This window comes from Pseudophryne corroboree, chromosome 4 (genome assembly GCF_028390025.1).
Source record: "Pseudophryne corroboree isolate aPseCor3 chromosome 4, aPseCor3.hap2, whole genome shotgun sequence".
NCBI lineage: Eukaryota > Metazoa > Chordata > Amphibia > Anura > Myobatrachidae > Pseudophryne > Pseudophryne corroboree.
The window spans coordinates 918,648,169-918,675,820 of NC_086447.1; the positions used below are offsets into that span (position 1 = coordinate 918,648,169).

Genomic DNA, 27,652 nt, shown 5'->3' on the forward strand with positions numbered 1-27,652 from the left:
TAGTGGCGACATACCTGGTCCAACAGCTCCAGCAAAGTCTTCCCAGCTTCAGCGGTGATGTCAGGAGGACTTTCAGTGGATCCTGTGCGCCTTCTAGCGGTAAGTATGACTGATCCTAACCCCTACACCTCTATACAGTATAGTGCCTAACACCCCCCCCCCAGTGCCTAACCCCTAACCTCCCCTCCTGTATCGTAACCCTCCCCAAAGTGCCTAACCCCTAACCTCCACTCCTGTAACATAATCCTCCCCCTAGTGCCTAACCACTATCCTCCCCTCCTGTAACCTAACCCTCCCCCTAATCTCCCCCCCTGTAACCTAACCCTTCCCCTAGTGCCCAACCCCCTAACCTCCCCTCCTGTAACCTAACCCTTCCCCTAGTGCCTAACCCCTAACCTCCCCTCCTGTAGCCTAACACTCCCCCTAGTGCCTAACCCTAACCTCCCCTCCTGTATCCTAACCCTCCCCCTAATATCCCCCCCCTGTAACCTAACCCTTCCCCATTGTGCCTAACCCCTAACCTCCCCTCCTGTATCCTGACCCTCCCCCAAGTGCCTAACACCTAACCTCCCCTCCTGTAACCTAATCCCCCCCCTAACTCCCCTCCTGTATCCTGATCCTCCCCCTAGTGCCCACCCCCTAACCTCCCCTCCTGTAACCTAATCCCCCCCCTAACTCCCCTCCTGTATCCTGACCCTCCCCCTAGTGCCTAACCCCTAACCTCCCCTCCTGTATCCTGACCCTCCCCCTAGTGCCTAACCCCTAACCTCCCCTCCTGTATCCTGACCCTCCCCCTAGTGCCCAACCCCCTAACCTCCCCTCCTGTAACCTAACCCTTCCCCTAGTGCCCAACCCCCTAACCTCCCCTCCTGTATCCTGACCCACCCACTAGTGCCTAACCCCTAACCTCCCCTCCTGTATCCTGACCCACCCACTAGTGCCTAACCTCTAACCTCCCCTCCTGTATCCTGACCCTCCTCCTAGTGCCTAACCTCTAACCTCCCCTCCTGTATCCTGACCCTCCCCCTAGTGCCTAACCCCTAACCTTCCCTCCTGTATCCTGACCCTCCCCCTAGTGCCTAACCCCTAACCTCCCCTCCTGTATCCTGACCCTCCCCCTAGTGCCTAACCCCTAACCTTCCCTCCTGTATCCTGACCCTCCCCCTAGTGCCTAACCCCTAACCTTCCCTCCTGTATCCTGACCCTCCTCCTAGTGCCTAACCTCTAACCTCCCCTCCTGTATCCTGACCCTCCCCCTAGTGCCTAACCCCTAACCTTCCCTCCTGTATCCTGACCCTTCCCCTAGTGCCTAACCCCTAACCTCCCCTCCTGTATCCTGACCCTCCCCCTAGTGCCTAACCCCTAACCTTCCCTCCTGTATCCTGACCCTCCCCCTAGTGCCTAACCCCTAACCTTCCCTCCTGTATCCTGACCCTCCTCCTAGTGCCTAACCTCTAACCTCCCCTCCTGTATCCTGACCCTCCCCCTAGTGCCTAACCCCTAACCTTCCCTCCTGTATCCTGACCCTCCCCCTAGTGCCTAACCCCTAACCTTCCCTCCTGTATCCTGACCCTCCCCCTAGTGCCTAACCCCTAACCTTCCCTCCTGTATCCTGACCCTCCTCCTAGTGCCTAACCTCTAACCTCCCCTCCTGTATCCTGACCCTCCCCCTAGTGCCTAACCCCTAACTTTCCCTCCTGTATCCTGACCCTCCCCCTAGTGCCTAACCTCTAACCTCCCCTCCTGTATCCTGACCCAAACCCTCTGCTGCCTGTCAGTGCAGAATGTTGAAATTTCACGTTTGACACTGGGAACACGCCGACATGCTCCATGTTGACATTAAGGGCGGGATTCAATTCTTTTCACCCCTTTACACACCCGTTCTGTTTCATTATTTCAGCTCGCTACCCCCGGAGTAGCGAGGCACCCAACCCTTTACACAGCTAAACCCGATTACTATAGGCGCGATAACGGAGATCATTTTAGAAAGGAAATTGGGCGTGATATATCACTTGAATCTCACACTAAATGTCTACATCATAATGGTTGACACTGTTATGCCGACATTAGGAGTACATCCTCTTCCAAGTATGTGGGAGTGATCTTGTGATTCCTGCAGCGACCAGACTCTTCCCCGGCAGACGTACAGTAGGAACATGGGCGCACATCATGCGTAAGGGCCTGTGCTGATCTTATGCTGCGCCAATTACACCCTCCACACCAGTGGCAGTGAGCTACAAGGCAGCGATGCCCACTCCATATTCTGTGGTCACGTCGATGCTTCATTGCTATCCGTACGGATATCTTGAGCGGCGCTGTATACAGATCAATAAGCCCCTCGGATGGTGCTAATTAGCGTCGTATTCGCATTGCTTGTCGTTGGGAAAGTAAAATCAGATTTTTTCACAGATAAAAGCGCGTGATAAATAAATACTTCAAAAGAGGCGACGCGAGAATCTGCATATTTTAAAATTAATTAAACATGAACTATTTTTACAAGTGCCGTCCGTCTGTAACTAATTCTGGGAGAATCATATTTAATTAAAACCCTACACTTTTCCCACGTGTAATATTCCCCCTGGACGTGGGCAGAAAGTAGGGCAAAAATGACAGAAGATAATGGAGGCGAGGGAGGTAATTAGACCGCACTCATTAACGAGGATCTGTAAACCTGCTCAGCGCGTCTCCGCTCACAGATAATCTGTCTGCATCATGGCGAGGCGTTTATAAACAGTTATCTAACGTCTATCTGATACTGTAACCGTACAGGGGTTGTCATTCCGAGCTGATCGCTAGCTGCATTTGTTCGCTGTGCAGCGATGAGGAAAAAAAAGGCACTTCTGCGCATGCAGCGCAATGCGCACGCGGGACGTACTATTACAACGAACGATGTAGTTTCACACAGGGTCTAGCGAAGCTTTTAATTCACACTGCTGGCCGCAGAGTGATTGACAGGAAGTGGGCGTCTCTGGGTGTCAACTGAGCATTTTCAGGGAGTGTTCAGAAAAACGCAGGCGTGCCAGGAAAAACGCAGGCGTGGCTGGGTGAACGCAGGGCGTGTTTGTGACGTCAAAACAGGAACTGAACAGTCTGAAGTGATCGCAAGCGCTGAGTAGGTCTGGAGCTACTCTGAAACTGCACAAAAAACAAACTTTGCCGCCGCTCTGCGATCCTTTCGTTCACAGTTCTGCTAAGCTAAAATACACTCCCAGTGGGCGGCGGCATAGCGTTTGCACGGCTGCTAAAAACTGCTAGCAAGCGAATAACTTGGAATGACCACCAGGGTTAGTAAATAGCTGCATACAAAACATATTTGCTGAATTTATAAATAGCACTAAGGGCCTAATACAGATCTGATCGCAGCAGCAAATTTGTTAGTTAACAGGCAAAACTTTGGGGGTCAGACCCGATCGCTCGCTAGTTTTTTTGCAGCGGTGCGATCGGGTCTGAACTGTGCATGCGTATGCATTGCAATGCGCAGGCGCATCGGCCGCCGGAGACGGGCATCACCGGACAGCGATGGTTATTACGAAGAAAACGATCGCAGCGGCGATCGCAAGAAGATTGACAGGAAGAGGCTGTTTGTGGGTGTCAACTGACAGTTTCTAGTGAGTGTCCGGAAAAACGCAGCCGCTTGGAGGGAGGATTCCGGACGTCAGCTCCTGGCCGGATCATTGCAGCGGCTGAGTAAGTCCTGAGCTGTGCAGAGACAAGCGTTCGCACCCCTGCACATGAACTACCCCCTCCCCCTGTAGGCGGCGACTACCTGATCGCAGCACTGCAAAAAAAATGCCTGCATGCGATCAGGTCTGAATCACCCCCTATGTGCACTGCATGTGGGGCAGATTTAACATGTGCAGAGAGAGTTAGATTTGTGTGGGTTCTATTGTTTATGTGCAGGTGTGGCAGATGTAACATGTGCAGAGAGAGTTAGATGTGGGTGGGTTATATTGTTTCTGTGCAGGGTAAATACTGGCTGCTTTATTTTTACACTGCAATTTAAATTTCAGTTTGGACACACCCCACCCAAATCTAACTCTCTCTGCACATGTTACATATGACCCCCCCCCCCCCCCCCTGCAGTGCACATGGGGGCCGATTCAGACCTGATTGCTGCTGTGCGTTTTCGTACAGCAGCGATCAGGTCTGAACTGCTCATGCGCCGCAGTGCGCCAGCGCATGCCAAACAGCCGACGGCTGTCATAGCCCTGCGATCACCTCTGCCTGATTGACAGGCAGAGGCGGTCGCTGGGCGGGAGGGGGCGGGCCAGCGGAGTTTGGCCGCCGTTTAGGGGGCGCCATCTGGGCAACGCAGCTGTGCCCGGACGGTCAAAGACCAAGAAAATGAAAAGGAGAACATACTGTATTACGGCCACATTTCTCCAATAAGCTCCCCACTTGTAAGATTTAAGGAACCAACTATGTACTGGGGAAATACGGCACTCGGCACCTTATCCACGAATGAGCACAGATGGATAAATCAAATTAACTGAGGAACGAATTGAGTAACCTGCGCTCAAACATGGTTATCTTCAAATCCTGAACCATTAGTGTGAATTGAGGACAGAGTTTGGGAACCTTTGCACTAGGGTGTGGGGCTCAAAACATAATACACTGCTCAAAAAAATAAAGGGAACACTAAAATAACACATCCTAGATCTGAATGAATGAAATATTCTTATTAAATACTTTGTTCTTTACATAGTTGAATGTGCTGACAACAAAATCACACAAAAATTATCAATGGAAGTCAAATTTATTAACCCATGGAGGTCTGGATTTGGAGTCACCCCTGATCCAACTTTGATGTAATGTCCTTAAAACAAGTCAAAATGAGGCTCAGTAGTGTGTGTGGCCTCCACGTGCCTGTATGACCTCCCTACAACGCCTGGGCATGCTCCTGATGAGGTGGCGGATGGTCTCCTGAGGGATATCCTCCCAGACCTGGACTAAAGCATCCGCCAACTCCTGGAGAGTCTGTGGTGCAACGTGGCGTTGGTGGATGGAGCGAGACATGATGTCCCAGATGTGCTCAATTTCATTCATTCAGATCTGTTATTTTAGTGTTCCCTTTATTTTTTTGAGCAGTGTATAATCAGAGGAGCGTTGAATAGGACTCATGTACACTACAGCTGTAACTGTTCTGAATATAGTCAGTAAATTAAAAAAAGTAGCACATAAGTATACAGACAATGGTGCGTAAAATGAGCGCACATGATATGTAAAAGATTGTTACTTCATTTAATGAAGGAAATCAAAATATCCTACACCTGACATAAAGGCAGGTCTGATCTTCCCGCACGTTCAGCAGTTACATGAAGCCTATATACTGTAAAAAGGTAAGCATGGCATCAAGACAGAAACAGACAAAACTGCAACATTTTTTTTTTTTTTGAGAAAAATGTTTATTCATTTTTAGCGTTTAACAACGCATGTGGAAAGCAGAAGATACATTCAACAAAAAGAGCACACATTGCGTTCGGTTACAATGAAACAATAACAACATATCTGCACAAAAATGATAGAGATATTGAAACAGATCAATCAAGGAGGCATGTCTGAGTATGTGCAACCACGATAGGCTGGAAGAAGGCACATTGGAAAGCCAACGAAGGGCAAGAGATTACCTCTCATTGAAACAACAACATGGAATACAAGAGAAAAGAAAAATAGAAGGTAGCAGAAAGAAGAAGAAAAGAAAAAGGGAGAGATAAAAAAAAAGGGGGTGGGGCTTCGGCTTGGTCCCCGGAGACGAAGCCATGCAACAGGTTGATATGTAGTGAACATGAGCACGGAGTAATAGAACTCGTAAGCAGAAACATAAGCCATAGGGTATTATATGGTAGCTAACGGCGGTTCAGCACCAAAGAACGTCGTCCAGGGAGTCAGAGTTGCAGTAAAGTGAGTAAAGTGGACAGGGGTATCGTGGAGCACTGCTGTGATACGTTCTAGCCTATAAGTTTGCCAGATAGCGTTTATAGTGGCAGGAACAGTAGGGGGTGACACTGATTTCCAGTTAGCCGCAATTTGGCATTTAGCTGTATTCAAAATATGCTTAACTAATTTCTGCTGTTGGCGGGGGGGGGGGGGGGGGGGGGTGAGGTAGCGGACGGGAGAGCAAATTGTAGAGAGGTGATGTCGGAACTGATATCCCCAGAATGTCAAAGATTAATTTATGAATTTTAGTCTAATAAACTTTAATCCGTGGACAACTCCACCATATGTGCAGCAGGGTACCACGTTGACCACATAGGCGCCGCCGCCAACACCTATCTGAGCAGGAGGGGTAGATTGAATGAAGACGTGCAGGTACCAAGTACCAACGATAGTATAATTTGTAAGAATTTTCTTTAATTCGAACTGAAATGGAGCTCGTGGAGATTTCTGTCATGATAACGGACCAGTCCTCGGTCGTCAGAGTCTCACCCACGTCCCCTTCCCAGGCCAACTCATGCGGTTCCTTTTGGGGCAAATTATGAGCAAGCAAAATTTGATATATGGCTGAAAGCAATCCCTTGGTTGATCGGCCAGTGTAGCACAAAGATTCAAAGCTCGATTTACCTCCCGAAGAGGATGGTTTGGGGAGAGAGGAAAAAAAGTGGCGTAGCTGTAAGAACTGATAAAAAGCTGAGTGTGGGAGGCAGAATCGGGATTGTAAATCAGCAAACGATGGGAACGAATGAAGGGGAGCAGCGTCCAATAGGAATAGTACGTTGTAGTTAGTCCAAGAATCAAACGCTGAATGGTTTTCAACCGGCGGGAAGCTAGAGTTATTCCACAGAGGGGTGAGGAAGGGGTGGAAGGAACACAACTGGTAGAGCCGCGAACAAAGGGCCCAAATGGACAGAGTAAATCGTACAGTGGGCAATAAAGAGGAAGCCGTTGGGTGGGTTTTCGGGTGACGCCATAATAAGCTATAAGAAGACTACTTTTGAAGTGAGGCTGCTTCTAGATGCGTCCAGACTCTATGGCCAGGGATAGCGTGCCAAAGGACACACGCAGTTAAGTGAGTAGCTCTATAATATTTAAGGAGATCAGGAACTCCCACACCTCCCGCCAGGTGGTGCTTTTGGAGAATACGCATCTTCACCCTGGGTCTTCTCCCCGCCCAGATAAATTTAGTAATATCAGCTTGAAGATTTTTAAGAATTTTAGTAGGGATATGGATGGGAAGAGTTTGCCACAGGTACAGCAGACGCGGTAGCAGGGTCATCTTAACAGCAGTCATTCGCCCAAACCAGGATAGGATATATTTATTCCACGTGGTCATATCGTGTTTAAGAGAAGAGAATAATCTGGGAAAGTTGGCAGCATAGAGGCCAGAATAAGATTTAGTTAAATTGATACCCAGGTATTTGAGTTGATCAGATTGCCAAGTACACTGGAAGGAAGCCTGAAGAAGTCGGAGGTCCGGGTCCGGAATGTGCAAGGCCAAGATTTCGGTCTTATCTGAATTTATGTTATAGTTCGAAAAACGGCTGTATGTAGAGATTTCCTCCAACAGGTTTGGGAGGGAGATATGTGGGTCCGTAAGGGTAAGAATAACGTCATCGGCATACAGTGCTATTTTATGATTCTGATTACCCAATATATTACGATTGAATCGAATTTTAGCTGCCAGCGGCTCCATAATGAGGGCAAAGAGCAGGGCGAAAAGGGGACAACCCTGTCGGGTGCCATTTCTTATAGGAAGGGGATCAGGAGATAAGCCTTTGACTAAGATGGAGGCTGAGGGATTATGATAAAGCGAAGTGACGCCTCTGTAAAAGGCCCCATGCAAGCCCATATTGATAAGCGTCTGTTGCAAAAATGGCCAGGCTACCCTATCGAAGACCTTTTCTGCGTCAAGGGCCACCACCAGGGTCAGAAGAGACTTGTCCTGCGCCAGGTGAATAAGATCAATGAGGCGCCTGGTGTTGTCCGCAGCCTGTCTACACTGGACAAAGCCGACTTGGTCTGGATGAATAAGGGAGGGTAAGAAGGGAGCAAGTCTGTTGGCCAGGATTTTAGCAAAGAGCTATAGGTCAATATTTAGGAGTGAGATAGGTCTGTAGTTCTTCATCTCTAAGGGATCCCTATCCGGTTTGGGAATAATAATGTTAGCTCTGGTGGTGGCTTCATCAAAGGAGCCCCCTTCTAGGATTGAATTAAATAGAGATTGAATAATGGGAAGCAAAGGGGTCGTAAATTTTTTATAGTATAAGGCGGTGAAGCCATCGGGACCAGGGGCTGCAGAACGGCGTAGTTGTTTAATGGCCGCCGAGATTTCCTCTATAGAGATAGGGGCATTAAGCTTCGACACGTCTGACTCGGAGAGCTTAGGGAGACTACAAGAGGAAAGATAGTGTTGAAGTCCGATGACATGGTTGGAGTCAGAGTCAGCAGCAGGCGGAAGATTATACAAAGATGTATAATAGTCCCGAAATTGGGAGGCCATACGCGTCGGGTCAAACGTAGTGGAACCGTCAGCGCATCGTAGAGAGCCAATCCGGTTTTGGGTGCGCTTCGCTCGCAGCTTCTGGGCAAGCAAAGTGTCAGCCTTATCAGACTTCTCATAGAACCTCTGGCGTGTCCACAAGAGCGCCTTGACTGCCTTTTTGGTTAGGATTTGGGACAATTGGCCCTTAACTGCCAAAAGTTTGGAGTATGTTTTTTTCTTGGGGCGGCGTTGATGGAGATGGGTCAGGGCGACAAGCTCCGACTCCAGTTGTCGGATACGCTGTGTCTCGGCTTTCCTCTGGGCAGATGAAAGGCTTATAAGGAAACCGCCAATGGTAGCCTTGTGTGCCTCCCACAACAAGGAGGGGGCGATGTCCGGAGATGCATTATCAGAGTAATAATGTGTCAGTGTGGTAGTAATATCCGCAACAGTGCATTTCTTGAGGAGAAGGGATTCATTCAAGCGCCAGGAGCGGAGAGAGGGGTGCGGGTCTCAAAGAACACCGCCGAGTGGTCCGATCAGGAGATGGGGAGCGTCTGAGCACTGAGGAGTTTTCGGGTCGTGTCGCGGTCGACAAATGCATAGTCAATACGGGTATAGAGATCATGAGGCAGGGAGTAGTGGGTAAATCCCCTCGCCGAGGGGTACAAAGTTCTCCAACCGTCGTATAGGTTATAGAGTGACAATTGAGATTGTAGACGATTAGCTAGGTTGTTGGGAGTAACCGGAGTAGCGCCAGAATGGGACCTGTCCATAAGGGGGTCTATAGTAACATTACAGTCTCCACCAATGATAGTCATACCAGTAGGGAGCCGGGAAAGGCTGTCAAAAAAGGCAGTAAAAAGGGAACCCTGCTGCACATTAGGAGCATAAACAGAAGCCAAAATAAGAGGAACCTGGTTATAGGAACATGAGAGGATAATGTAGCGGCCCTGGGGGTCCGACACAGTATCATGGACAACTATGGGAAGGCCACGACGTATCATGATAGCAGTGCCCCTACGTTTAGCAGGCATATTAGAGTAGTAAACATGTGGAAATTGTTTACAGGACATAGAGGGGTGGGGGGATTTAAAATGAGTCTCCTGAATTAAGATAATGTCGGACTTCCGTCTATTAAATAATTGGATAGCCATGGCTCGCTTGGTGGGAGAATTAAGGCCGTTAGCATTAACCAACAAAATGTTAAAAGTCATGGTGGGAAAAGATGCGGGTGAAAACTGCAACATTTCAATGGCCATGAACTACTGGTGAAACTCAGAAAATTAGAATATCGTGCAAAAGTTAATTTATTTCAGTAATTCAACTTAAAAGGTGAAACTAATATATTATATAGACTCATTACATGCAAAGTGAGACAGCTCAAGCCTTTATTTGTTGTAATTTTGATGATTGTGGCTTACAGCTTAAGAAAACCCCAAATCCAAAAACTCCAAAAATTTGAATATTACATAAAATAAAAAATAAAATAAAAAAAAAGAAGGATTTTAAATACAGAAATGTCGGCCCTCTTAAAAATAGGATTTTGGTTATCTACCGGTAAATCCTTTTCTCGTAGTCCGTTAAGGATGCTGGGGTCCACATTAGTACCATGGGGTGTAGACGGGTCCACCAGGAGCCATTGGCACTTTAAGAGTTTGAGAGTGTGGGCTGGCTCCTCCCTCTATGCCCCTCCTACCAGACTCAGTTTAGAAACTGTGCCCGATGAGACGGACATCTTCGAGAGAAGGATTTAACACAGATAGTGGCGAGATTCACACCAGCTCACACATAAAAGGCACGTCAAGCTAACCAGCTTGAAACTCAGCAACAGCTGATACATTACTTACCAAGTAACAATGCAGTACTCAACTAAGAACAAAGTCGTACTGAACCAGATAACCACTGCAGGATAACGAAGCGCTGGGCGAGCGCCCAGCATCCTCTACGGACTACGAGAAAAGGATTTACCGGTAGGTAACCAAAATCCTATTTTCTCTTACATCCTAGAGGATGCTGGGGTCCACATTAGTACCATGGGGATGTACCAAAGCTCCCAGAACAGGAGGGAGAGCATGGAGGCTCCTGCAGAACTGATTGACTGAATTTCAGATCATCAGAGTCCAAAGTATCAAACTTATAAAACTTTGCTAACGTGTTCGACCCAGACCAAGTTGCAGCTCGGCAAAGTTGCACTGCCGAGACACCCCGAGCAGCCGCCCAGGAAGACCCCACCTTCAAGTAAGGGCTTTTACAGGATAAAGCCCCCAATTCGGACACGCGTCTAGCAGAAGCTAAGGCCAACAACGTGACCACCATCCATGTAAGAAATTTGACCTCAACCTCCTGTAGAGGCTCAAACCAATCCGACTGGAGTAACTGCAACACCACGTTAAGGTCCCAAGGCGCCGTAGGTGGTACAAAGGGAGGTTGGATGTGCAGAACTCCCTTCAAAAAAAGTCTGAACCTCAGGGAGGGCAGCCAATTGTTTCTGGTAGAAAATAGATAGGGCCGAAATCTGTACCTTCACAGATCGCAACCTCAGGCCCACATCCACACCTGCCTGCAGGAAGAGGAGAAAACGTCCGAGTTGAAACTCCACCGTAGGAAACTTCTTGGATTCATACCAAGAGACATATTTCTTCCAAATACGATGGTAATGTTTAGACATTACCCCTTTCCTAGCCTGTATCAGGGTAGGAATGACCTTCTTCGGAATGCCCTTCCGAGCAAGAATCAGGTGCTCAACTTCCATGCCGTGAAACGTAGCCGAGGTAAGTCTTGATAGACGAACGGCACCTGCTACAGCAGGTCCTCCCGAAGAGGAAGAGGCCTCGGTTCTTCTTGCAGTAGATTCAGAAGGTCCGCGTACCAAGCCCTTCTCGGCCAGTCTGGAGCAATGAGGATCGCTTGAACCCTTGTTCTCCTTATGAGTTTTAGGATTCTTGGGATGAGTGGGAGTGGTGGAAACACGTACACTGACTGGAACACCCACGGAGACACCAGGGCGTCCACTGTTTGTGGGTCCCTCAACCTGGAACAATAACGCTGAAGCTTCTTGTTGAGATGAGAGACCATCATGTCTATTTGGGGTAATCCCCAAAGGTCTGTAATTTCCTTGAATACCTCCGGATGGAGACCCCACTCCCCTGGATGGAGATTGTGTCTGCTGAGGAAGTCTGCTTCCCAGTTGTCTACTCCCGGAATGAAGATGGCTGATGGCGCCAACGCATGTTTTTCGGTCCAGAGGAGTATTCTTGTCACCTCTGACATTGCCGCTCTACTCTTCGTTTCGCCCTGTCGGTTTATGTAAGCCACTGTTACGCTGTCCGACTGCACTTGAATGGGCCGATTATTTAGAAGAGGGGCCGCCTGAAGAAGACCGTTGTAGACGGCTCTTAGTTCCAGGATGTTGATGGGCAGGCCTGCTTCCAGGCTTGACTACCGTCCTTGGAAAGTTACTCCTTGAGTGACTGCTCCCCAGCCCCGAAGGCTCGCATCCGTGGTTAGGACACAATCCTGAATCCCGAACCTTCGGCCCTCCAGAAGGCAAGATAATTGCAACCACCAGAGGAGCGAAATCCTGGCCTTCGGCGATAGACGAATTCTCTTGTGCATGTGGAGGTGAGATCCCGATAACTTATCCAGAAGATCCAGTTGGAAGGTCCGAGCATGGAACCTCCCGTACTGGAGAGCTTTGTAAGAGGCCACCATCTTTCCCAACAGGCGAATGCATTGATGAACAGACACCCGGGCTGGCTTCAGGACATCCCGGACCATAGTCTGTATCACCAACGCCTTTTCCTGTGGAACAAACACCTTCTGCACTTCCGTGTCCAGGATCATTCCCAAAAAGGACAACCTCTGGGTTGGTTCCAAATGTGACTTTGGAAGGTTCAGAATCCAACCATGACTCTTCAGGAGTCGTGTTGTGAGAACAATGGACTGCAGCAGCTTCTCCTTGGATGATGCCTTTATCAGCAGATCGGCCAGATATGGAATGATGTTCACCCCTTGTTTGCGGAGGAGAACCATAATCTCTGCCATCACCTTGGTAAACACCCTTGGTGTTGTGGAGAGGCCGAATGGCAGGGCCTGGAACTGGAAATGACAGTCCAGCAATGCGAAACGGAGATAAGCCTGATGCGGCAGCCATATCGGAATGTGGAGGTACTCATCCTTGATATCCAGGGATACCAGGAATTCCCCTTCTTCCAGACCTGATATCACCAGCTAGAGAGACTCCCTCTTGAACTTGAACTCCTTTAGAAAGGGGTTCAATGATTTTAGGTTGAGAATGGGCCTGACCGAACCATCTGGTTTCGGTACCACGAAAAGGTTAGAATAGTGGGGGTCATTCCGAGTTGTTTGCTCATTATATTTTTCTCGCAACGGAACGTTTAGTCGCTAATGCGCATGCGCAAAGTCCGCAGTGCGACTGCGCCAAGTAAATTTGCTATGCAGTTAGGTATTTTACTCACGGCATTACAAGGTTTTTTCTTCGTTCTGGTGATCGTAGTGTGATTGACAGGAAGTGGGTGTTTCTGGGCGGAAACTGGCCGTTTTATGGGTGTATGCGAAAAAACGCTACCGTTTCTGGGAAAAACGTGGGAGTGGCTGGAGAAATGGAGGAGTGTCTGGCCGAACGCTGGGAGTTTTGTGACGTCAAACCAGGAACGAAACTGACTGAACTGATCGCAGTTGCCGAGTAAGTCTGGAGCTACTCAGAAACTGCTAAGAAGTGTCTATTCGCAATTCTGCTAATCTTTCGTTCGCAAATCTACTATGCTAAGATACACTCCCAGAGGGCGGCGGCTTAGCGTGTGCAAAGCTGCTAAAAGCAGCTTGCGAGCGAACAACTCGGAATGAGGGCCAGTATCCTGTGGTTTGCGAATGAGGAGGAACTGGCACAATGGGCCTAATTCTGAGTTGATCGCAGCAACAACTTTGTTAGCAGTTGGGCAAAACCATGGGGGTCATTCAGAGTTGTTCGCTCGTTGCTGATTTTTGCAACAGAGCGATAAAGGCAAAAATGTGCATGCGCACGGTACGCAGTGCGTATACGCTAAGTATTTTAGCACAAAACTTAGTAGATTTACTCACGTCCGAACGAAGAATTTTCATAGTTGAAGTGATTGTAGTATGATTGACAGGAAGTGGGTGTTTCTGGGCGGAAACTGACCGTTTTCTGGGAGTGTGCGGAAAAACGCAGGCGTGCCAGGATAAAATGCGGGAGTGTCTGGAGAAACAGGGGGGTGGCTGACCGAACGCAGGGCGTGTTTGTGACGTCAAACCAGGAACGAAACGGGCTGAGCTGATCGCAGTGTAGGAGTTTGTCTGGAGCTACTCAGAAACTGCTAAGAAATTTCTATTCGCAATTCTGCTAATCTTTCGTTCGCAATTCTGCTAAGCTAAGATACACTCCCAGAGGGCGGCGGCCTAGCGTGTGCAATGCTGCTAAAAGCAGCTAGCGAGTGAACAACTCGGAATGAGGGCCCATGTGCAGTGCAGAAGGAGCAGATATAACATGTGCCGAGAGAGTTAGATTTGGGTGGGGTGTATGCAAACTGAAATATAAATTGCAGTGTAAAAATAAAGCAGCCAGTATTTACCCTGCACAGAAACAAAATAACCCATCCAAAGCTAACTCTCTCTGCACAGGTTATATCTGCCCCCCCTGCAGTGCACATGGGCCCTCATTCCGAGTTGTTCGCTCGCAAGCTGCTTTTAGCAGCATTGCACACGCTAAACCGCCGCCTACTGGGAGTGAATCTTAGCTTAGCAAAATTGCGAACTAAAGATTCTCAAAATTGCGAATAGAAATTTCTAAGCAGTTTCTGAGTAGCTCGACACTTACTCTGCCACTGCGATCAGTTCAGTCAGTTTCGTTCCTGGTTTGACGTCACAAACACGCCCAGCGTTCGCCCAGACACTCCCCCGTTTCTCCAGCCACTATCGCGTTTTTCCCAGAAACTGCAGCGTTTTTTCACACACTCCCATAAAACGGCCAGTTTCCGCCCAGAAACACCCACTTCCTGTCAATCACACAACGATCACCAGAACTAAGAAAAACCTTGTAATGCCGTGAGTAAAATACCAAACTTCTTAGCAAATTTACTTGGCGCAGTCGCAGTGCGAACATTGCGCATGCGCAGTTTGCAGAAAATCGCTGCGATGCGATGAAAAAGAACGAGCGAACAACTTGGAATGAGGGCCATGGTTTTGCCCAATTGCTAACAAACTTGCTGCTGCGGTCAACTCAGAATTACCCCCAATGACCTGTGCCTCCACCAACTTTTGGACAGCTTCTTGTAGGACAGTGCTGTCTGCCAGCAGAGTTGGTAAGCCTGATCTGAAAAAACGATGAGGAGGGAGACTTTGAAATTCCAGCCTGTTTCCCTGGGATACAGTATCTATCACCCAGGGATCTAGTCCGGACGATACCCAGATGTGTGGTCCACCGTCATGCGGAGGACTTTGGCGTACCTGAAGCAGGCTTTTGTTCCTGGGAACCTGCAGCGGCAGGTTTCTTGGACTTAACTCGACCTCCCCTAAAGAAGGTATTGGACGGTCTGGCCTTTCTAGGCCTGTTAGGCCGAAAGGACTGTGTTGCAGGTGAAGAGAAGGATTTCTTCGGAGCAGGTGCTGCTGAGGGAAGAAACTGAGACTTACCTACCCGCTGTAGCCGTGGATATCCACGCGTCTAGAGCTTCCCCAATGAGAGCCTGAACTCTATATTGTAGGGACTCTACACTTTTTCCTGATTCCGCGTTGGCCGACCACTGGCGCAGCCACAGTCCCCGACGTGCTGAAACAGACATGGAAGATGTTCCCGCAGCCATGGAACCCAGGTCTTTCATGGATTCTGCCATAAAACCTGCAGAATCATATATGTTGCGTAAAAAAACAATGCAACATCATCCTTATCCATCGTATCCAAATCCTCAAGTAAGGTAGCCGACCACTTCACTATTGCCTTTGCAATCCATGCACTAGCAATAGTGGGACGTAATATGGCCCCAGAGGCAGTATACAGTGATTTAAGTGTGTTATCAATTTTCCGATCAGCCGGCTCCTTTAAGGCGGTAGATCCTGGAACAGGTAAAACCACCTTCTTTGAGAGTCTGGACACAGATGCGTCAATAATCGACGGGTTTTCCCATTTTTTTCTATCCTCCTCAGGGAAAGGAAATGCCACCTGTACCCGTTTAGGGATCTGGAATTTTTTCTCAGGGTTTTCCCATGCGGACCCCCGCGACACATCCCCATCACCGTCGGTGGTGTCAGAATCGGTATCCGTGTCATCGCGTGTGACATGCACAAGCGCACGCTTATGGGGGTATATAGCGGAGCGTCCTGAGGTACCAGACAAGGGCCATACAGCCATAGAGGTCTGCAATACCTGGGTTGCAGATTCATTACTAGCAACCCTGTCAGAAATCTGAGAAATCCAAGATTTGATAGAGGAAAACCACTCTGGCTCCCTTGCTGGTATCTGTGCTAAACCAGTGCTATCCTGATTACATGTAATGGGATCATCCTGGGAGGACAAATCCTCCTTTAGCTATGTCCAGGGACACTGTGTCATATGCAGCATATGACACAGTGTCCCTGGACATAGCTAAAGGAGACCACCAAACATTACACACACACACACACACACACGTGAGGGCAGACAGAGTTTCCCCCCCAAGAATGGCAGAGAGACACAGAGATTGGAGCCAACCCACACACAGCGCTTTTACCAAAGGGAGACCCCTTATCAGCGCTGACTGTGCACCTTAATAGGACACACAGTCAAATTACAACCTCCCCTCCCTTCTACAACCCCCTGGTACCGTGTACAGAAAGCTGGAGTTGCTGTGGAGGGACCTGATTCTCCTTCCTGCAGGCAGGAAAATGGCGCTGAAACGCTGCTGGGTCCACTCTGAGGAGAAGCTCCGCCCCCTTAATGGCGCTGTCTTCCCGCTCTTCATGGATTATACTGGCCTGAGGAATTAGTGCTGGCTGAGATCCGAAGATCTCGACAGGCTTCTGGACCAGTGCAGGGGGTAAGCGCTGGCCTAGGGCGCCCCTTACAGCGCCGCACCATGTACTGCTGAGCCTTCCCAGGAGCACAGCTGTCGCCATCTTCACACCGGCCCCCCGCTTGCTAGGGGGGGTTGGTGTCTCACTCGCCACTTCTTCAGCTCTGTAAGGGGGTGGCGGCATGCTGCTGGGGCGAGCGATCCCCTGTAGCGGGGAGCGATCCAACCCCTCTGGAGCTCAGTGTCCAGTCAGCGGAGACAGTGGCTCAGACCCCGCAGGGTGAACACTGCTCCCCCCCCCCCTCAGTCCCTCGCTGCAGGGAGGCTGTTGCTAGCAGCCTCCCTGTAAAATAAAAAACTCTAACAAAACTTTTTACTAGGAAAACTCTGGAGAGCTCCCCTAGCTGTGACCGGCTCCTCCGGGTACATTTTCTAAACTGAGTCTGGTAGGAGGGGCATAGAGGGAGGAGCCAGCCCACTCTCTCAAACTCTTAAAGTGCCAATGGTTCCTGGTGGACCCGTCTACATCCCATGGTACTAATGTGGACCCCAGCATCCTCTAGGGTGTAAGAGAAAGTATGATCATGCATATGTACTCAGTACTTGGTTTGGGCCCCTTTTGCATGAATTACTGCCTCAATGCGGTGTGGCATGGATTCTATCAGCCGGTGGCACTGCTGAGGTATTATGGAAGACCAGGATGCTTCAATAGCGGCCTTCAGCTTTTCTGCATTGTTCCTCTCATGTCTCTCATCTTTCTCTTGGCAATGCCCCATAGATTCTCTATGGGGTTCAGGTCAGACGAGTTTGCTGGCCAATCCAGCACAGTAATCCCACGGTCATTGAACCAGGTTTTGGTACTTTTGGCAGTGTGGGCAGGTGCCAAGTCCTGCTGGAAAATGAAGTCAGCATCTCCATCTCTTGTCAAGCTGCTCCTGAACAACAAACAACGTCAGAAGCGTCTTACCTGGGCTAAAGAAAAAAAGAACTGGTCTGTTGCTCAGTGGTCCAAAGTCCTCTTTTCTGATGAGAGCAAATTTTGCATCTCATTTGGAAACCAAGATCCCAGAGTATGGAGGAAGAATGGAGAGGCACACAATCCAAGATGCTTGAAGTCCAGTGTGAAGTTTCCACAGTCTGTGTTGATTTGGGGAGCCATGTCATTTGCTGGTGTTGGTCCATTGTGCTATTTAAGTCCAGAGTCAACGCAGCCGTCTACCAGGACATTTTAGAGCACTTCATGCTTCCTTCAGCAGACCAGCTTTATGGAGATGCTGACTTCATTTTCCAGCAGGACTTGGCACCTGCCCACACTGCCAAAAGTACCAAAACCTGGTTCAATGACCGTGGGATTACTGTGCTCGATTGGCCAGCAAACTTGCCTGTCCATAGAGAATCCATGGAGCATTGCCAAGAGAAAGATGAGAGACATGAGACGGAACAATGCAGAAGAGCTGAAGGCCGCTATTGAAGCATCCTGGTCTTCCATAACACCTCAGCAGTGCCACAGGCTGATAGAATCCACACCACGCCGCATTGAGGCAGCAATTCATGCAAAAGGGGCCCAAACCAAGTACTGAGTACATATGCATGATTATACTTTTCAGAGGGCCGACATTTCTGTATTTAAAATCCTTTTTTTATTGATTTTATGTAATATTGTCATTTTCTGAGATTTTGGATTTGGGGTTATCTTAAGCTGTAAGCCACAATCATCAAAATTATATCAAATAAAGGCTTGAAATGTCTCACGTTGCATGTAACGAGTCTATATAATATATTAGTTTCACCTTATAAGTTGAATTACTGAAATAAATGAACTTCTGCACGATATTCTAGTTTTCTGCGTTTCACCTGTAATTCACAAATACCAGTGTTGTCCACAATTTGCGTCATATTTCCGGACGACCATAAATACAGCAGAATTCTGCATACAAAAAAGGTACCTTCAATTTTGGTCTTGAAATGCGGGTACTGGTTAATGATTTCCAGTTGTTTCTCCCAGTTAAACGTATTCCTCCAGTAAGACACCACTTTCCTGAGATGGGTGGAGTTGACTCCGTAGTTAAACCGGCTGCCCTCTAGCGGCTCGGAGAAACGCGTTTGGTCAATCCGACTAAATAAGTCCTGCAGAAGTGGTAAAAGCGGAGGACATAATTACAGAAGTGAAACCAAGTGGAACCCCACCCCGGCACTTTAAAACCCCGATCATGCAGCCGGCATTCTCAATTTAAAAAATTAAAGCGGTGAGATGAATACGAGCTGTAAATGACCTGTCAAGTTATTTTCTCTTACGTCCTAGAGGATGCTGGGGATTCCGTAAGGACCATGGGGTATAGACGGCTCCGCAGGAGACATGGGCACTTTAAGGCTTTAGAATGGGTGTGCACTGGGTCCTCCCTCTATGCCCCTCCTTCAGATCTCAGTTAGATCCTGTACCCAGAGGAGACTGGATGCACTGCAGGGGAGGTAACCTGAATTTCTCTGAAAAGACTTTTATTAGGTTTTTTATTTTCAGGGAGCTCTGCTGGCAACAGGCTCTCTGCATCGTGGGACTGAGGGGAGAGAAGCAGCCCTACTTAACTGATAGGCTCTGCTTCTTAGGCTACTGGACACCATTAGCTCCAGAGGGTCGGAACACAGGTGTCGTCCTCGCTGTTCGTCCCGGAGTCGCGGCGCCGTCCTCCTCACAGAGCCGGAAGATAGAAGCCGAGGGAGTATTAAGAAGAAAAGAAGACTTCACAGGCGGCAGAAGACTTCAGATCTTCACTGAGGTACCGCGCAGCGGTCACGCTGCGCGCCATTGCTCCCAACACACACACACACAGAAGGCACTGTAAGGGTGCAGGGCGCAGGGGGGGCGCCCTGGGCAGCAATTATTACCTCAAAAACAGCACTGGCACAGGTCTCAGATACTGCGGAGGCAGTATAGTATAAAACCCCCGCCAGTATAAAGAAATTGAGCGGGACCGAAGCCTGCCGTCGAGGGGGCAGGGCTTGATCCTCCAGCACTAACCAGCACCATTTTCTCCACAGCATACTGCAGAGAAGTGCTCCCGGACTCTCCCCTGCTGAACAATAACGGGGCAAAAACGAGGTGGGAGGCACATTTATTTGGTGCAAATTGTACATATATATATATATATATATATATATATATATATATATATAAAGCGCTGTACAGGCTGGGACCTTGGTTTCAGTATATTGTGGCGCTGGGTGTGTGCTGGCATACTCTCTCTCTCTGTCTGTCTCTCCAAAGGGCCTTATTGTGGGTCAGTCCCCATATTTATTTATCCCAGTGTGTGTGGGGGTGTCAGTACGTGTGTGTCGACATGTCTGAAGCGGAAGGCTCGCCTTGGGAGGTAGCAGAGCAGATGGTGGTGGTGTCTCCGTTGGCACAGCCGACACCTGATTGGGTGGACATGTGGAATGTTTTGAATGCTAATGTGGCTTTATTACATAAGAGATTGGACAAAGCAGAATCCAAAGACAAGCAGGGAATTAACCCATGGCTTTTACTGTGTCATAGGACCCTTCAGGATCCCATAAACGTCCCTTTACCCAGTTAGCAGACACTGATACCGACACGGATTCCGACTCCAGTGTCGACTAGGATGATGCAAGGTTGCACCCATGAGTCGCGAAAGTATTCAATATATGATTATTGAAATAAAAGATGTTTTGCATATCACAGAGGACTCCTCTGTCCCTGACACGAGGGTCGGCATGTTTGAAGAAAAGTAACCTAACTCATCTCATGAGCTGACCGTTTTATTAAAAAAAAATGGGAGACTACAGGTTCCCAAGAGAATTATTATGGCGTATCCTTTCCCCTCAAAGGACAGGTTACGGTGGGAATCCTCACCCACGCTGGACAAGGCCTTAACGCGCTGGTCCAAAAAGGTAGCACTACCGTCCCCTGATACGGCGGCCCTATAGGATCCTGCGGATCGTAGGCAGAAATCTACCTTAAAATCAATTTATGCGACTACGGGAGCCCTGTTTAGACCTGCAGTAGCGTCGGCATGGGTGGGTAGCGCAATTACAGCTTGGGCTGATAACTTGTCATCTGACATTGACACCCTAGATAAAGATAGTATGGTGTTGACCTTAGGTCACATCAAGGACGCAGCACTATATATGAGAGAGGCTGCGAGAGATATTGGGCTTTTGGGTTCAAGAGCTAATGCCATGGCAGGTTCTGCGAGAAGGTCCCTGTGGACCCGTCAATGGACTGGTGATGCTGACTCAAAGAGACATATGGAGGCTTTACCTTACAAGGGTGAAGTTTTATTTGGGGAGGGCCTCGCGGACCTGGTTTCCACAGCTACCGCGGGTAAGTCGTCTTTTTTGCCTTACGTTCCCCCACAGCAAAAGGGAACACCCCAATAACAGATGCAGTCCTTTCGGTCGCGTAAGTTCAGAAAGGGGCGTGGCTTTCTTTCCTCGCCAGAGGTAGAGGGAAAAGAACACCGGCTACGGCTAGTTCACAGGAAACATGTCCTCCCCGGCCTCTACCAAATCCATCAAAGAGGTGCTCCCACACCGATTTTCAAATCGGCCTTGCCAGCTACTTCCCCGGAGAGGAAAATAGTTTTGGCTTCCAATCTAAAGCTGTGTCAACAGCAAGTGATTATCATGGTTCCCCTAGTGCAGGGGTGGGGAACCTCCGGCCCGCGGGCCATATACGGCCCGCAAAGCCGTTTGGTCCGGCCCACCAGCTTGTGTCAGTGAGACACGCTGCCGCTCAGTCCGGCGGCAGCGTGTCTCAGCTGTCAGAACAGGGAGACAGGGAGGAGAGCGCGGCTGTCGAGTGGGAGCGGCGGCGTGTAGTACTGCAAACCAGCCGCCGGTCTGTGAGCCAATCAGAGCTCGCGGACCGGCAGCCAATCAGGAGCCGCGGCTGCCGGTCCGCGAGCTCTGATTGGCTCTCGAACCGGTGGCTGGTTTGAAGTACTCCACGCCGCCGCTCCAGTCCCACCCGACAGCCGCGTCCTCCTCCGTGTCCCACGGTAAGCAGCACGGAGGGGAGGGGGGAGGGCATCTGTATACCTGGCACTGTGGGGGCATCTGTATATCTGGCACTGTGGGGGCATCTGTATACCTGGCACTGTGGGGGGCATTTGTATACCTGGCACTGTGGGGGGCATTTGTATACCTGGCACTGTGGGGGGCATTTGTATACCTGGCACTGTGGGGGCATCTGTATACCTGGCACTGTGGGGGGCATTTGTATACCTGGCACTGTGGGGGCATATGTATACCTGGCACTGTGGGGGCATCTGTATACCTGGCACTGTGGGGGGCATTTGTATACCTGGCACTGTGGGGACATCTGTATACCTGGCACTGTGGGGGGCATTTGTATACCTGGCACTGTGAGGACATCTGTATACCTGGCACTGTGGGGGGCATTTGTATACCTGGCACTGTGGGGTGCATTTGTATACCTGGCACTGTGGGGGCATCTGTATACCTGGCACTGTGGGGGCATCTGTATACCTGGCACTGTGGGGGGCATTTGTATACCTGGCACTGTGGGGACATCTGTATACCTGGCACTGTGGGGGGCATTTGTATACCTGGTACTGTGGGGGGCATTTGTATACCTGGCACTGTGGGGGGCATTTGTATACCTGGCACTGTGGGGGGCATTTGTATACCTGGCGCTGTGGGGGCATCTGTATAACTGGCACTGTGAGGGGCATTTGTATACCTGGCACTGTGGGGGCATCTGTATACCTGGCACTGTGGGGACATCTGTATACCTGGCACTGTGAGGGGCATTTGTATACCTGGCACTGTGGGGGCATCTGTATACCTGGCACTGTGAGGGGCATTTGTATACCTGGCACTGTGAGGGGCATTTGTATACCTGGCACTGTGGGGGCATTTGTATACCTGGCACTGTGGGGGCAATTGTGGATCTGGCACCGCACTATTGGGGGCATATGTGTATCACATCCAATTTTAACTGGCCACACCCATTTTTTTGGCGCGTGCGCGCCTCCGGCACGCACACACAGTACCTCTAAGGGGCAGACCTACTGGGGGGCAGGGTAATTTTTTAAGTTGAGAATTTTTGTATGGCCCCCGAAGGATTTTATAAATATCCAAATGGCCCTCGGTAGAAAAAAGGTTCCCCACCCCTGCCCTAGTGCAACAGGGGAAAGGGTTTTATTCAACCCTATTTGTGGTCCCAAAGCCGGATGGCTCGGTCTGACCAATTCTGAATCTAAAATCCCTAAACCTATATTTAAAGAGGTTCAAATTCAAGATGGAATCTCTCCGGGCAGTGATCTCCAGCCTGGAAGGGGGGGATTTTATGGTGTCACTAGACGTAAAGGATGCATACCTTCATGTCCCCATATATCCTCCTCATCAGGCGTACCTGAGATTCGCTGTACAGGATTGTCATTACCAGTTTCAGACGTTGCCGTTTGGGCTTTCCACGGCCCCGAGAATTTTCACCAAGGTAATGGCGGAAATGATGGTGCTCTTGCGCAAGCAATGATGGTGCTCTTGCCCAAGACAATTATCACATACTTGGACGATTTCCTGATAAAAGCGAGTTCAAGGGAACAGTTATTAAAAAGCGTGTCTCTCTCCCTGAGAGTACTACAACAGCACAGCTGGATTCTAAATCTACCAAAGTCGCAGTTGGTTCCGACAACTCGGCTGTCTTTTTTGGGCATGATTCTGGATACGGAAAAACAAAGGGGTTTTTCTCCCAGTGGAAAAAGCCCAGGAACTCCAGAACATGATCAAAGACCTGTTAAAGCCAAAAAGAGTGTCAGTTCATCAATGCACTCGAGTATTGGGAAAGATTGTGGTGGCCTACGAGGACATTCCATTCGGCAGGTTCCATGCAAGGATTTTTCAGTGGGACCTTCTGGACAAGTGGTCAGGGTCCCATCTGCAGATACATCGGAAGATAACCCTGTCCCCCAGGGCCAGGGTCTCTCTCCTGTGGTGGCTCCAGAGTACTCCCCTTCTAGAGGGTCGCAGGTTCGGCATTCAAGATTGGGTTCTTGTGACCACGGACGTGAGCCTCCGAGGATGGGGAGCAGTCACACAGGAAAACAATTTTCAGGGAATATGGTCGAGCCAGGAGGCTTGTCTACACATCAATGTGCTGGAATTAAGGGCCATATACAACGTCCTCCGTCAGGTGGAGAATTTCCTTTGCAACCTACCTGTTCTGATACAGTCAGACAACGTCACAGCCGTGGCGCATGTAAACCGCCAGGGCTTGACAGGAAGCAGAGCAGCAATGGCAGAAGCCACCAGGATTCTTCGCTGGGCGGAAAATCATGTAAGCGCTCTGTCAGTCGTCTTCATTCCGGGAGTGGACAACTGGGAAGCAGACTTCCTCAGCAGACACGATCTCCATCCAGGAGAGTGGGGACTTCATCAAGAAGTCTTTGCAGAGGTGACAAGTCGTTGGGGACTTCCTCAAATAGACATCATGGCGTCACGCCCCAACAGAAAGCTTCGGATGTATTGTTCCAGGTCAAGGGACCCTCAGGCAGTGGCAGTGGACGCCCTGGTGACACCGTGGGTGTTTCAGTCGGTCTCTATGTTCCCTCCACTTCCTCTCATCTCAAGGATATTGAGAATCATAAGACGAACAAGCGTGCAGACAATACTCGTTGTTCCAGATTGGCCTCGAAGGGCTTGGTATTCAGATCTTCAGGAAATGCTCTCAGAAGATCCGTGGCCTCTTCCTCTCAGGGAGGACCTGTTACTACAGGGGCCCTGTGTGTTCCAAGACTTACCGCGGTTACGTTTGACGGCATGGCGGTTGATCACCAAATCCTAGCTAGGAAAGGTATTCCGGATGAAGTCGTCCCTACTCTTATTACAGCTAGGAAGGAGGTAACGGCGAAGCACTATCACCGTATCTGGAGAAAATATGTGTCTTGGTGTGAAGCCAAGAATGCTCCTACGGATGATTTTCAACTGGGTCGTTTTCTCCATTTTCTACAGACAGGAGTGGATATGGGCCTGAAGTTAGGCTCCATTAAGGTGCAGATTTCGGCCTTATCTATATTCTTTCAGAAGGAATTGGCTTCTCTCCCAGAAGTCCAGACTTTTGTAAAGGGAGTGCTGCACATCCAACCTCCTTTTGTGCCTCCGGTGGCACCATGGGACCCTAACGTGGTGTTACAGTTCCTTAAATCACACTGATTTGAACCTCTTCAAACAGTTGAATTGAAGTTTCTCACTTGGAAAGTGGTCATGTTATTGGCCTTGGCATCTGCAAGGTGGGTGTCCGAATTAGCGGCTTTGTCTTACAAGAGCCCCTATCTGATTTTCCATGCGGATAGAGCAGAGTTGAGGACTCGTCCTCTTTTTCTGCCTAAAGTGGTTTCGTCATTTCATTTGAACCAACCTATTGTGGTGCCTGTGGTTACGGGTGCCTTGGAGGATTCCAAGTCCCTTGATGTAGTCAGGGCCTTAAAGATTTATATAGCGTTGGGTTAGGAAAACAGAAGAACTGTTTGTCCTGTATCCAGCCAACAAGGTTGGCGCTCCTGCGTCTAAGCAGACTTTTGCTTGCTGGATCTGTAACACGATTCCACAGGCTCATTCTACGGCTGAATTGCCGGTTCCAAAATTCGGTAAAGGCCCATTCCACTAGGAAGGTGGGCTCTTCTTGGGCGGCTGCCCGAGGCGTCTCGGCATTACAGCTTTGCCGAGCTGCTACTTGGACTGGTTCAAACACTTTTGCAAAATTCTACAAGTTTGATACCCTGGCTGATGAGGACCTCATGTTTGCTCAATCGGTGCTGCAGAGTCATCCGCACTCTCCCGCCCAGTCTGGAGCTTTGGTATAAACCCCATGGTCCTTACGGTGTCCCCAGCATCCTCTAGGACGTAAGAGAAAATAAGATTTTAAACCTACCAGTAAATCTTTTTCTCCTAGTCCGGAGAGGATGCTGGGCGCCCGTCCCAGTGCGGACAAATTCTGCAAGGCTTGTATATAGTTGTTGCTTACATAAGGGTTATGTTACAGTTAAGATCAGTCGTTGGCTGATGCTGTTTTGTTCATGCTGTTAACTGGTTTAGAATATACCATGTTGTACGGTGTGGATGGTGTGGGCTGGTATGTATCTCGCCCTTAGATTAACAAAAATCCTTTCCTCGTACTGTCAGTCTCCTCTGGGCACAGTCCTAACTGAGGTCTGGAGGAGGGGCATAGAGAGAGGAGCCAGTGTACACCCATTCTAAAGTCTTAGAGTGCCCATGTCTCCTGCGGAGCCGTCTATACCCCATGGTCCTTACGGAGTCCCCAGCATCCTCTACGGGCTAGGAGAAAAAGATTTTCCGGTAGGTTTAAAATCTTATTATTTCTACTGAACCTGCAACAAACTGCGGCATATATCAGCTGAGGGCTGGTGCCTAGAATCAGACTGGAAGCATTCACAAAGCGACCGTGAAGCTGGACCACAAGTGAACAAGTGTCGACACAGCAGATCATAGGACTAAATAAATAAGTCACCCACAAAATGTCCTTACATTTAGTTCTTCCTCCGATGTTTCAATTTTAAAAGGACGGATGTCCTCATTCTCATCGTCTTGTCTATGCCCGGCACCCCACCAGCCATCTCCCATAGGCAGGGTCTCCTCTTCTCCTCCGAAAAGATATTTGTAGAGGAGCACCCCCAGTGTCAGGGCGATAGCAATCTCCAGCAGCATTATACCTGAAACAAATAACAGCATATTCAGCACAGGCAAAAGACACGTATTTCACAAAAGGGTTTTCTTGTTCCCTCTAAGCCTTTTCAGCCATGTTGTTATATCATCAGGTCTTTATTCTCGGCTGTACTCTGATACAAGACTAAGCCTCGCTCAGCATACCAATATATACATTCCAAAGAGTAACATTGTAACAACATAAATACATCCAGTAGGATATAAAAATATGGCTGAAAAGCACAGAGTTAAGAGTTAAATCAATGTTTTTAGTAAAAGTTGTAACAAAGAATGTACAAGCTAATAACACAAGCTAATGGCAGTCCCTTTATCCCTTTCACACCTCCGAATCAGAATGCTCCAACTATGGGGGTCATTCCGAGTTGATCGCTCGCTAGCTACTTTTAGCAGCCGTGCAAACGCATAGTCGCCGTGCACAGGGGAGTGTGTTTGCGCTTTGCAAGTGTGCGAACGCCTGTGCAGCCGAGCAGGAGCTGAGTAGCTCTGGACTTACTCAGCCCTTGCGATCACTTCAGTCTTTTTGGTCCCGGAATTAACGTCAGACACCCGCCCTCCAAACGCCTGGACACGCCTGCGTTTTTCCAAACACACCCAGAAAACGGTCAGTTGACACCCACAAACGCCCTCTTCCTGTCAATTTCCTTGCGATCGGCAGTGCGAATGGATTCTTTGCTAAATCCATCGCCCAGCAACAATCCGCTTTGTACCCGTACGACGCGCCTGCGCATTGAGGTGCATACGCCAGCGCAGTAGTAACCTGTTCGCTGCGCTGTGAAAAACGTCAGCGAGCGATCAACTCGGAATGACCCCCTAAGTACACTGCACCCTACCAATCCTTCTAATCTGCTCTATTCAAAATGTATGTGCTAAACCGACACCGTTTCCCTACATAGATCTGCACTGACAGAGCGCTCAGCGTTGTTTGTTTTCAGGAAGGGCGGCTCTGCAAGCTGGCACAGTACAGAACCTGGAGACGTGGTGATCATGTTAATCCTATTACATTACAAGAGCTAAAGAAGGTGCTTCACAGAAACCCCGTACAGAGCAAGTGATCCCACCATGGGATTACCGGGCTAAATAATAAAGCCTGGAACAGATGAGGCGGCCTTCATTACATCGGCCCAATGTGCCACTAGCGAGAGCAGGTAGGTCTGATGCTGCAGGTGGGAAGGGGGTGGCGGGCCTTCTCCATCTTGCAGCATTCTGGAATTAGGAGACAAGGATTAAAGGCCTATACTTTCATAAATAATTGACAACTGGCTTGCAGTCTCCTATGTAACAAAGACAGGGCAGTGATGTCACAGCAAGTTCAAAGGGGAATAACGGACAAGCCATGCTTCGTTACAGCAATCTGCGTATTCTGCACAGACTCCTACTCCACAACACAATGAGGTTAGTGCGGTTCCATCCTGCAAGATAACACTACAGTGCAAGTGTTTCCCTGAACAACCAGAAACAACAGAGAACAACAGGGTTTGGTTAG

At 49.1% G+C, this 27,652-nt stretch overlaps 1 protein-coding gene across 1 annotated transcript in view; it reads right to left on the minus strand.

Annotated features, from left to right (window-relative positions):
• LOC134910678 (epoxide hydrolase 1-like) overlaps nt 1–27,652 on the minus strand; it is a 71,093-nt gene that overhangs the window by 37,859 nt on the left and 5,582 nt on the right. Inside the window, exons 2-3 of the mRNA XM_063918986.1 lie at nt 25,972–26,156; nt 18,393–18,573 (exon numbers count right to left, since the gene is read on the minus strand). Coding sequence (XP_063775056.1) covers nt 18,393–18,573; nt 25,972–26,151 — 361 coding nt within the window. The 5' untranslated portion in view covers nt 26,152–26,156. The remainder of the gene's footprint in view (nt 1–18,392; nt 18,574–25,971; nt 26,157–27,652) is intronic.